General features: G+C 36.2%; 1 protein-coding gene across 3 annotated transcripts; it reads left to right on the top strand.

The window, feature by feature from the left end:
* Nucleotides 1-4,848: 4,848 nt before the first annotated feature.
* LOC112465492 (probable cytochrome P450 4aa1) lies at nt 4,849-12,066 on the top strand. Of its 3 annotated transcripts, XM_025033054.1 has the most exons (9): nt 4,849-4,974; nt 5,853-6,034; nt 7,757-7,943; nt 8,090-8,258; nt 8,482-8,859; nt 9,617-9,683; nt 10,083-10,612; nt 10,993-11,172; nt 11,379-12,066. In XM_025033054.1, the coding sequence occupies exons 4-9, from the start codon at nt 8,111-8,113 to the stop codon at nt 11,564-11,566; spliced, it is 1,491 nt and encodes a 496-aa protein (XP_024888822.1). In that variant the 5' UTR covers nt 4,849-4,974; nt 5,853-6,034; nt 7,757-7,943; nt 8,090-8,110; the 3' UTR covers nt 11,567-12,066. The 3 variants fall into 3 exon arrangements, with proteins under 3 accessions (XP_024888822.1, XP_024888821.1, XP_024888823.1); XM_025033053.1 differs by lacking the exon at nt 7,757-7,943; XM_025033055.1 differs by lacking the exons at nt 5,853-6,034; nt 7,757-7,943.
* The last annotated feature ends 308 nt before the right edge of the window (nt 12,067-12,374 follow it).

Below are 12,374 nucleotides of genomic sequence, written 5' to 3'. Positions count from 1 at the left end.
GAGGTCAAAAAGAGTGATGAGGGATCAAATAAAAGAGAAGAGGATAGAAACTATAAAGAAAGAAATGAGGCCAGGAGAGATAAAAACGAGAGAGAAGCCAGAAGCAAAGAGGAGGAAAGCAAGCGCGAGAAGGAAAAAGCGCGACGAATAGCAGAAGACATAGAGGAAGATGTAAGAAGAAGAAGAGAAAAGAAAGAAAGAGAGAAGGAGCAGAAAGCAGAGAAAGAAGAAAGAGAGAAAGAGCAAAGGAAGAAAAAAAGAATAATATGGAGGAAAGTAAGAGGAGAAGGTCCGAGGGAAAGAAGAGAACTAGTGGAGATAATAATGGAAAGAGTGACAGGAAGAATAATCCCGGTAAGAGGAGTAGTAGAGGCAATTGGAGCAGACAAAAACGAACTGATGTTTATGGAGCTGGAGGAAGAAGAGGACAAGGAAAAGATAATTGAAAAAAGCGAGAAAATATGGAGGAGATGGGAAGTGGGGGTAGATGAGGAACTTTCAATGGAAGAGAGGGCATATAGACACAAGCTGGTAAACAAAGCAAGAGAGGAAAGAGCGAAAGGAAGATCGGCAGTATTAACAAACAGAAGGCTGTGGATCGACGGGAAAGAGGTGAAATGGGACGAAGAGGGAGAGAGATGGAGGAGGATGTAAATCGCCAAGAAAGAAACCAAGGAAGCAGTGAATGGAATCAGAAGGAACGAGAGGAAGGAAGTCGAGGAGGAAAACGCGAGAGGAAAACCTGGAAGGAAAAGGAGGAAGGAACTGAAGAGAAAAGTTACAGGAACCAGTAGGACCGGAGGAAAAAGGGGGGAGGAACGAGTCAAGGGGGGCATCTTGGATTATATAGAGTCAATATTTTTAACAGACAATATTGTAAAAATACGAAGATAGATAGTAGGAGATGTAAAAGTGGACCCCTTTCTTTGGATTGTATAGAGTAAAAAAGAGGCCAGGCCAGGAGAGCAGAAGTTATGTAACGGTTTGGGTACGTTCCGTAAAAACGCCTTGTAAAGCCGAGAGGCAATTACAATAAAATGAATATATATTATAGTTTTTATAAATAAATATATTAATCGTATTATTTTGCAAACATCTCTACTATTATATAAAGGGGAAAAGTTTGTAGTGTTGTTCGGGGTAATCTTAGAAACTATTGAAGCGATTTTGAAAGTATTGTATATGAAGTAGGGGTAAAATTTCCCGGGGAGTGCTATAGGGTGTATAGTTTTTTGTTACCGATCTTCTGGAAACCGGATTTTCTAATTTCTTCAATTTTTCGGGAAATAATTGACGGAATCTCAAAGAATTATATGTGAGACAGAGGTAAAATTTTCCGGGGAGTGATATGAAGTGTATAATTTTTCGTTACCGATCTTTTTTGGAACCGGTATCCGAAATTTTTCCAAATTTTCGGGAAATAATTAACTGAATCTTAAAGAATTGTATATAAAACAGGGGTAAAATTTCCCGGGGAGTGCTATAGGGGGTGTATAGTTTTTCGTTACCGATCTTCTGGAAACCGGTTTTTCTAATTTCTTCAATTTTTCGGGAAATAATTGACGGTATCTCAAAGAATTATATATGAAACAGGGGTAGAATTTTCCGGGGAGTGATATGAAGTGTATAATTTTTCGTTACCGATCTTTATTGGAACCGGTATTCAAAATTTTTCCAATTTTTCGGGAAATAATTGACCGAATTTTAAAGAGATATTTTCTTAAAGAGATATTACCTCGATATTTCACTTACCGATTACCGATTTTATTCCTTGGTTTTTTAATTGAAAAATCGAGGTTCTGTGTACATCGCGAGCGACCAATCTCAAAATTCCCGAAAAAACGCCTTGGTAAACCAAGGGATGATGTCGCTGATCGGTAAATAAAATATCGGAAAAGCGGAAATGACTCAATAGTGTGAAACTCGAGTAGAAAAAGACCGGTTACGACATGTTTAATCCACGAAAACATTTATGCGGTCCGATTTCAAATTAGAGGCAGTTATGATTCAAATTACGAATATCAATTTCATCCGAGTGTAATAATTGAGAAAATGGATGCAATATGTGATCATTGTCAAGTAAAAAAGTTTAAAACTTAAGCACCTAAAATGTGTTATTCATGCAGAAAAGTTAAACTACTGTCTTTAAATCAACCACCCGACACACTCCTTATGTTTGTCCACAATAAGGATATTGAAACACAAACAAAGTCGTTTCAAGAAAAACGACTCCCGGGCGAAGCCCGGGTAACCAGCTAGTATCTTATAATTTAAACTGAAAATAATATAATCATAGGATGAACTTATATAGTCGTATAAGATTATATATGATCAGATCAGATATTGCATCTCAAAGTATCCGATAGATGGCATTCGATGGAATCTGTTTCTCGTATTTAAAATTTGACGAATAGTGTTATAAGAACGGTATCAAAAGACACAACACTGTCTCGGGTTATGGAGCGGCACAATTTTTGTATCGTGGAGTCTACTTTTATAATAAAGTGGCATACTTAAAAAATAACATTTGAAAATAAACAATTTTCTGAAACTTACTTAAATATATATGTCCTTATATATAATCTTATATAATCATATATGACCATATAATCTTTTATCAGGCCAAAATTCATATATGAGCATATAAGATCGCTTCTTATACGAGCATATAAGACATTATAAGAGATATTTTTTATATATCCTTATATAATCTTATATAATTATATACGACCATATAAGATCTTATCAGGCCAAAATTCATATATAAGCATATAAGATCGCTTCTTATATGAGCATATAAGACATTATAAGAGATTTTTTTTCCGGGTAATGATTCCTATTCTCCTCTGTCGAATAAAATAAGATTGACTTAATATCTTGAGACAAGAGTAATTATAAATTTAAGCTTATATATTCTTGTGTTTAGACTAAATTTTCACGCGATGTTAGCCGTGTTAGCGCCACAGTATTTAGCGCGAAACCGATGTGTGCTACCGTCTTTTGTCAACGCCAATAACGTGATACGCTATTGACCGAGAAGCGTAAGTGTTTATCATACATCAACGTCGTGGTCGTGAATATAAAGGCAGATTAAAACGTAAGTCTGGAAAGGCTATTGTACAACAACTTTTTTCGTTTTACGTTTATCTTTGCCTTAATTAATATATCTATGCTACAACAGACGTCTCGTTCTCTCAGCCATACGCGCGCAAGTAACGTGTTCGTGCCTGTGGTGGATCTAATTATTACCTGTGGTAGATCTGATTTATTATGAATAAAAGTTTACCAATATCTGTGTTTTTGCTCATAATATATATCTGTGTTTCTCAAAAACCTTTACTTTATTCTTTCGCAAAAAGAATCTTGGAAAAATAACATAAGATTTCCTGACAATCTACACTGAGAAAAAAATGTTCTGGATTTTAGTAAATATTTTAGTTTGCATACAACTGTGACTCCATTTATTAAAATAAAGAAAATTTTTCTTTTTATTAGTATATGTGTATTTGCTGAGAAAAAAATATACTAATAAAAAGGAAAATTGTTCTCATTTTAATAAATAAAGTCATAGTTGTGCAAACTAATATTTACTAAAATCCAGAACATTTTTTTCTCAGTGTATGTACAAGTTTTTTTCCGCAAGAGAATATAATAAGATTTTTTTCAGATCCGTCTATAGTTGAATCAAGAATATTATGAGATTATCACAAATTGTTATCTAAATCTTTCTGAGAAAATTAGAGGAATAGCTTCAAGATTATTTTATTCTAGATTTAAGAATTCCTCTATTTAAATCAAAATATTCTTCTTTTAATACTAAATATGATTGGCCCTATTTCGATCCTATTTTATGATAGATTGAAGAGTAATAGCATTGTATTTAGAAGTCTTTTCTGTGGGTGCGCATTCACGCATCGTATGTAGGATAATCATGTACATCACGGCTGTCGCGATGAGCGTGTTGCGCACAATATAAAACAATAACATTATAACAACAGAAAATTAATATACTATCAACGTTATTTATAAGTCCAAATTACAAGGAATTTTGAACTGTGCATTGATCTCAAATAAATGTCAGAGTAACATTTGAAAAATATTTTTTGTAATTTTTTAAAAATATTTTAACAATATTCAGAAAAATCATATTACACATAAAATCAATATTTCTAAACGTTAATTTAATGTTTCTTGCTTACTGGGATATATCTGATTATATCTCAGATATATTTTACTGTGTGGGCTATTAAGGCAAACTTGATATTTTTCTATTCTCACGTCGAGATGTCAAAAAGAATTGGTTGTCGAATGAAATGCTTAGTGTAGGTTTCGAGATATATTCGACATGCACTTGCATCAAATTTGAAACAAGTTGCAGACGCCTGCACGTCTACGAACGCACACGTCGACGTACCCGGAAAATCGAACGAACGTCAATCTTATGCGAATGGGTGAGAAGCGCCACGCCGCGCCGCGTCAAAAATGAAGTGCGTGGCTGCGACCGAATTGAATTATGCATCGCGTGCACGATTTGTGGAAGTGATCGGCAATCGTTTCGCCTTGAGGTCGTTTCCTTGAGTTTTCCGCCTCGCCCTACTACGGCCGTGAACAGAAGGATGCACATAAAGCATCCTCTTTGGCGATCCTCTTCGTCTCGCCTCGCTTCGCCCCCCAGAGGCCGGCCTGGGACACCCGGGCCACTCGCGAGGCACGCCTGCACGCGCGCATCACGCGATACGTGATCGGGGCATTAATTGCCGATTTTAGCGGCGAGATGGGCTACGGGCTTAGCTATGAGACAACCCAATCTCCCATCTCCCCGTACATATAAACTAACGGGCGAGCAGGTGACAAGGTTTAGTCAGTTGATCGTTTCAACCGCGAATGTAGATCCCTCATTGCGCGGGTGCCTTCTGACAGCGGTGACCAGGCCCCGCAAGGAACTATGACGGTTTTACGGTGTTGCTTCAGCAGGTGAGGGTGCCATGCGTTACGCGCCGAGCGTTTACCGATCTATCGTCGTGTTATTTAATTGATAGAAATCGGCGAACGGCACGCGCGGAATCGAACCGAAGATCGATTCCATGCACGCGCCGTTTTGCACACATACTTGTAGAATCGAATCCTCTCTTCTCGAATCAAGGATGATCGCGACGCCACGATATTCCATAATAGCGGTAATTCGCGACGTCTTGTCAATTCCGAATAATTTTATATCCTTGCTGAAATATAGAAGTTTATCGAGCTAGCAGCGAATAAAGCGATAAATACCACCGAGCAGAAACAAAAGTAACCCAGGCAGTACACATGTCCAAAATCAGGACATAAGACGTCTTAAAGCTGTCTCAAAGATGTTTTTAAGACGTCTTATGTGTCCCGATTTTAGACATGATGTTGTCTGGGAACTAATTCTAAAAGTAACTAGTTTCATCGCGAGTCATCTATCGTGTAATTTGACTAAATATCGTATGCAATGCGTTACAAACACGAAGGTTAGAGAAATAGACATATCAGAGCGACGGCGACGGATATAAGGACTTATCGATGTTGAAATCGCTTTTTCGAACAAATTGAAAGGATAAAGAAATAAACGTAAATTGTTTAACGACAACTATGAAGAACTTGTCGATTTTAACGTCGGTTTCTCGAAAGAATTAACATCTGCAAGAATTGCGAGAGGATGAAAAAAGAAAGAGAAGGAGAGACAGTGTGTGTTAACTCATTGAAAAAAAAAATACTTTAAATATTATCAAATATCAGGACATACCTAAATATGCGCCGAGAAGGAAATATAGGCGGCGTATGAGGCGAAGCGACTATTGGTTATACGCATTTTATGTATTTTTCGGTAGAGAGGGAAGTGTTGCATCCACGTGAATCCTATAAGTACGCAGACACCGTACAAAAATGAATGCGAGTTGGTTGATCGATGTCATATTGATAACTTTCACTTAACTACACCGTATGATTTTTACGTACGCACGTGTGCATCGAATTTTGAAGCATCATATTCTACTACAACTTTCTCCAAACTGTAAGTGGCTACTTCCTTGTAAAATAACTCGACCAAACTTTCCTCCGTGCAAGGTAAACGAGTGAGAAGATAAAAGACTGAATCAAAAGTGCTGTTCCTACATAAGTTAGTTTGTATATTTTTAACAACGAAAAAACGTCGTTTTTACATATTTATTTATCTTATAACAATGAACAAACCCCCAAGACAACCCTGATAACTATAATAAATTTTGAAATTCCCATTGCGTCACAATTTAAATTAAAATTAGCTTTATATTCACGTTACATAAACATTTATAAACATTCAACAGTTTAAGTCAACAGTTTAAGCGTTTAAGTGCAGGTTTTAATAAATTAACAAGTATATTGGATGAGCTTCTCGGTTAATATTCCCGGTTTACCCTTGTTGTGAAACTTATTGTTATGCAATCCGTATGCGCGATTATCCGCGACACACTCTACTTGCATGATTCGATCACGCCAATTAAAGGTATCTTATTCTGAATTGTTAATGTGAGGAAGTAAACGTCCCTCGCGGAATTTGGCGGGCGAGCTAATACTATCTACAATAATACGACGCCATATGATTGAATGTATGTATTAGACAAATGTTATGTAGCGAGGCCATGATATCGCGCGATTCAACATTGGTGCGCAAGGTAACAAATTCACAATTGGGAAGTTACTGAATCTAAATAACTATTATTTCGTAACGACGGACAATGAAATAAATTAAACACTAATAAGTAAATGAAAATTGACCGATATGTGAGTAATCATAAATAAATAGAAATGCCTTATTCGGTCAAGCTGGATCTTTAGGCCTAATAATATTTTTGATTACTTGTCGGTTTTAAAACAGTCAATCAATTTAATAATATTGATGCTAATAAGCACCTTTTAGAACATTGCAAAGGGCACTAAATTGAGCATTATTCTGTAGAAAAAATCTATTATTTTTATTAGCATGTACATGGTAAAAAGAATATATCTTTATGAAACTTAAAAAAATGCATCTCATAAAAAAAAAGGATAAAAGTTCGACTGTTGTTATATATAACTCAGCGATATATAACATTTAATAAAAAAAATTTGATAAGAACGGCTATTTCTATAAAAGGGCGCTTTATTAGGAATTCTTCGAAGGGACAGATACAGTTATTAATGTTAAAATATAGTAATGTTAAAATATATTAATGGTTTTTGGAAGCACATTAATGATTGTAAATTCAGATTTTTATCATTTCGAAAACATGCTAGTGAGCTGTGCAACTAGCTAAATGCATATATTTTTGCATTTGCATGCTATTAAAAATGCTGAATTCTACAGAATAGTGTTCAATTCGTTTTGTTTTATCCACATGTTGCAAAATAACAGCTACCTATTTAATAGATATATTGCATAATATCTCGTTAATCAGATGTAGAATGTATTTTACATCCCACGTGAGTAATGTAGAGGGTTTAAAGAGGATACCTTTTATGTCGGGAAAGAAGATTTGAAATCGACAGGGTGCGCAGAAACCGGATGCTATCTGCATCTTATCTTTCTTCTCTATTTTATGTTATTTTACATTCGTGGTGTTTCGTATTCATGGCATATTTATGATGCATGTTCATCGTGTAGGAATTGCCGGTTAAATTTTATTGCTCACTCGCATTATGTATCGTTTGATGAATCACTGTATAGATAAGTGAAGAATTTGTCTCTTAATCTTTTCATTCTCGGTTTTATCGAAAGCAATTAGCATAACACGGAAATATTGATTCAAAAGGATATTCTTTTGCGTTAAAAATAGTGGATTAAAGCATTGCAGAAACGCATCGAGAAACGCAAATATATCTGCGTCGCAGTTGAAGCAGATACATTCACAAATTATTCCGTTTATCCCTCATTTGCACATCCTTTTAGCACATTTGGTCTAATTGTAAGTATCTAAGTCTCTAAGCAAACGATATAATTCTATCGCAACGTCCTTGTCATTTCGAAAAATATGTTGCGGGAATAATATTGTTGCTGAATTTATTATCTATATGATGATACTGACGTGAAAATTACATTTCTTGTAATCAGTTGAATCGTACATCGGAAGAAATGTGGACCTACCTCGCCTTTGTAGTTGTTATCTACATTATATACGCGTTGAAGAATTACATCAGAATCCTCAAATTTATCTTCACCCTCAATGGACCGAAAACAGTGCCCATTCTTGGCAACGCAAACGCTGTTCTCGAAGGAAATCGTGAGTGATTCAGTATTACTAAAACTTTTGAAATTGCTGTATGCTGTTAATTAATCGTCAACTAATCAAAATCGCTGTATGTCTTATCCAGCCATCTGAATTCTATATTGTTCTCATATCGTAAACGTTGCAACAACCCGCAAATAAAATGAGTTTTAAGTTATCCTATTGAAAGACAGTAAATGTATATTCGTATAGTATGTAAAAGATTTTAATTTCTTAGTGATGCAAAGGATGACAAATGAGGCGCAGAGTTACGGTCGCGTTTTTCGAATATGGTTGACACTTCTGCCGTACGTTGTGCTCGTCGAGCCGAAGGACATCCAAATGGTGCTCAGCAGCATGAAGCACACGCGGAAGATATTTTTCTACAAGCTGCTCGATAACTTTTTGGGCAAAGGTCTAGTTACGCGGGATGTCGACAAGTGGAAGGTACATCGGAGAATCTTGCAACCGGCCTTCCATCGCCACGTACTCGAGAGATTCGCTGGAACGTTCAGCGAGTGCGCCGATCGCTTAGTCGACAAGCTGCTCGAGAAGGACGGGAAAGATATAAACGTCACCGTGTTCGTCAATAACTCGGTCTATGATATACTGATCGGTACGTGATGTAAATTGCTTGTACATACTCGAGAATAGATTTTAATGGTCACAAACAGAAAAACTTGGGTTTTATTATCTAAGAATTTCATCTTCGTACGATTACTCAAAAAAACGCTTACTTAGTTAAAAGTAGAAAATTCTTCTGCGTTTTATTTGTAAAATACTTGGAACTATGTATAGCATAGAAATGCTAATTGGCACTTACTTATTGGAATTAATTAATATTTCCAGCCTTTTCCCACTTTCGAAAAGAAGCGTATTTGACTTGCAAAACGAGTTAAAAGTCGACCTTGTTGATTATATTTATACCTTTTGTTTTATAAATTGCAAACATGGAGTGGAGTAAATAAAAAATTGATAACTGTGCGATAGTATACAAATTAGGATGTATGGTCCAATGCAATAATGAAAATGAGTGCATCACGCAATGAAAGTGTAAAACGCTTTCATTGATGGTATGCCGCGTAGAAATCGACGCGTACCTTAAATGGTATATGCTAAAATACTTCATCTTTTCATAAACACGGCGAATTAGCATGAGAATCCACGTCGAGACTTGTCAAAGTAGTAGCCTATAGTAGCGCGCATTCGTATACTATGCCTTTGTTGATCTTCAATATTTGCGTAACGTTAATACGCCTTTAAAGAGATTAAAAGCTCTTCCTCTCATAATCATACGTTTCGACATCTCGAAGGCGGCGGTACTTATCCCAATGTCAAATATTAGCCACCTGACATAATAATGCTCACTTCAGAGACGATTCTGGGCACATCGGCGAGTCAAAGAAGCAACGACAGTGAAGACGACACGCCATTCAGAAAGTAAGTACAATCCAAAACGATACCAAACAGTAGTCGACCTCATTAGCGAACTTTGTTATCAAATTCCGAAATATTTAAAAAATCGAAAATTGTGTTCTAAAAATTGTGATAAAAACCACCATGTTCTATACTCTAGAAATTATTCTGATAAATTATTTTTTATTGAGATATTTCAATCTTTACAGAATTATTTATCTGAATTAAATTAAACTTGGCTCTTCAAAACTTTTTAACTTGTGCCATCAGTGACTTTGTAAATATTGATATATTAAGTAGTTTTACATTAAAAATTTTCCTGCCGAAGAATGATGAGTTTGCTCTTCATTTCCTTTCTAGAAAACTATGTATACTGCAACGGATATAACGGTAATTACTAACATCGATGTATCTTGGGAACAGGGGCCAAGTTATGGTGCCGTATAGATTTGCACGACCGTGGTTGCTAATCGACTGGATTTACCGATTGACAGCAGCTGGGAAATCGGAGGAACAACAGCAGAAGGATCTGTTCGACTTTTGCTTCCAAAAAATGAAGGAGAAGCGCGAGTTCCTGCAAAAGAACGGTTCCCTTATCACTGACAGCACGCCTAAAAAGACATCCCTGCTTGAGTACATGGTCGAGATCAATGAAAAGAATCCTCGGTTCACTGAGCGAGATATTATCGAGGAATGTTGCACTTTCATGCTGGCTGGCCAGGACTCGGTCGGCACCGCTACCGCGATGACGCTTTTCCTTCTGGCGAATAATCCCAAATGGCAGGAAAGATGCGTCGCGGAATTGAATGAGATTTTTGGCGACGACAGAAGATCACCAACCATGCAAGATCTCAGAGAGATGAAATGTTTGGACATGTGTATCAAGGAATCTCTGAGGTTGTATCCTAGCGTGCCGCTTTTCGCCAGGACACTCGGGGAGGACGTGAGATTAGGTGAGATTTAAAGAGAAAAAACTTCCACGATAATTATTTTATTCGATCCTGTGAATACCATTCAGTTTTACACACAGTTTCTTTATAATTGTATTACTTAGTTGTTTATATATAATTACTTTTTAGTTAGAATAAACTAAAAATTTTTTTAATATCATTGTTTTTTAATATTGGATAATACGTCTTCAACGTGAATATTCAGTAGAATGTAGATAAAAGAACATCCGCGTCAGTAAAAATAATAAAAATAATATAACAATATATTCATCATATAAATATATAAAAAAAATTGCTCTCAATCATTCTCGGAATAATTGCAAAATAAAAACGTTTAAATTAAAAATTATATAACGTTAAAATTATAACTTTCTGTCGTGCAGGAAAGCATGTAATACCAGCTGGTTGTGGCGTGTTTATAGCGCCATATTGTACGCACCGCTTGCCTCATCATTTTCCTGATCCCCACGATTTTAAACCGGAGCGTTTTAGCCCTGAAAACTCCGAGAGAAGACATCCCTACGCTTACATACCATTTAGCGCCGGACCTCGTAATTGCATCGGTGAGAAGAACAAATATAAATCAGTCAGATATATAAGGAAAGAAAAGAGTAAAATTCGAGAAAAGGAAAATAAAGATATTTTAGATTCGTTTACGTTCTTAAATAAAAGCACTAAAAGCTTCTTCAATATTACAAGATAGATTTAACTTTTTTTTTTTTAAGAAAAATACCGTGTGACATATCGTCTCTTTTCCGTACCTTTTTAGGAAACAAATTCGCCACACTCGAGATGAAATCGGTCATCAGCGCCATTCTAAAGAAGTGTCGATTAGAGCCGATCCTTGGCAAAGAGAAGGTGATAGCCAAATTTCGAATGACGGTCAGAGCACACGGTGGACTTTGGGTCAAAGTGAGAGCGCGTGATAAGCAATACGAATCGAAACAATTGAATTAATTAACTATTTCCGGTTTTACGAACTACAAATAGCGATTATAATAATGATATTTCAAAGATTAATAATAATTTAATGGAAACAAAAAGTAACTATAACTCTATGTTACTTCAGCGTTGAAGAAAAACGAAATTTGTCAATGCATTTAGCGTTTCTAGCATAGAAATACTTTGATAGCGCGGTTTAAATAAGTCATATAGAAATCCTTTTTCTGTATAAGCAAAAAATGAAAAGAAAACATTGCAAACACTATGTCACAAATCATAAAAATCGCTTTTTGACTATCATTGTTCTAAATTGTTGGAACGAATAAGTTTACAGATGACTGAAATTACGAGAATATCATATCATTAAATTAATCTTTTTTTTAGTGTTTGTTAACTCTTTTAAATAGATATAGATGTAAACATTGAGAAATGCGACAAACATGTGTACCGACATGTAAAACTTTGCAGCAAACATCTTAAAATTGCGTTAAATAAAAAGTACGTATAATTATGTATATGTACAATTACACAAAAATCCCGTTTCTCTATGAAACTTCGAGCAGAGAGTCCTGAGGCTTTGAGCGGAGCGGACGTGTTGACGAGGGAATTAGCGAGGGCGAGCCAAGAGTAACGTGTGTCGGATTCCGCCCTGTTCAGGGCGCTGACGGCGTGTCGGATTCCGCCCTTTTCAGGGCGTCGACGGCGGTAGTGTCTCTTTTTCGCTTGTTATTTGTGACCTGTGTCTTGCTCGCTGGGAGGGCATTTTTGACAAGGTGGAGTTTTTCACCGAAAACGACGATGACAGTGGACGTCCCTCTAACTC

The sequence above is a fragment of the Temnothorax curvispinosus genome, unplaced genomic scaffold (genome assembly GCF_003070985.1).
Source record: "Temnothorax curvispinosus isolate PA1 unplaced genomic scaffold, ASM307098v1 QBEX01015247.1, whole genome shotgun sequence".
Lineage (NCBI taxonomy): Eukaryota > Metazoa > Arthropoda > Insecta > Hymenoptera > Formicidae > Temnothorax > Temnothorax curvispinosus.
The sequence above is the reverse complement of the archived record's forward strand: the minus strand, read 5'-3'. Positions and strand labels throughout refer to the sequence as shown.

What these genes read in the sequence shown, in the direction of transcription:
- LOC112465492 (XM_025033055.1), top strand. Translation starts at nt 8,111, where the DNA reads ATGTGGACCTACCTCGCCTTTGTAGTTGTTATCTACATTATATACGCG. An exon ending in GGTCTATGATATACTGATCG is followed by an intron (nt 8,860 to 9,616) that starts GTACGTGATGTA and finishes TGCTCACTTCAG; the next exon opens with AGACGATTCTGGGCACATCG. An exon ending in GACGACACGCCATTCAGAAA is followed by an intron (nt 9,684 to 10,082) that starts GTAAGTACAATC and finishes TCTTGGGAACAG; the next exon opens with GGGCCAAGTTATGGTGCCGT.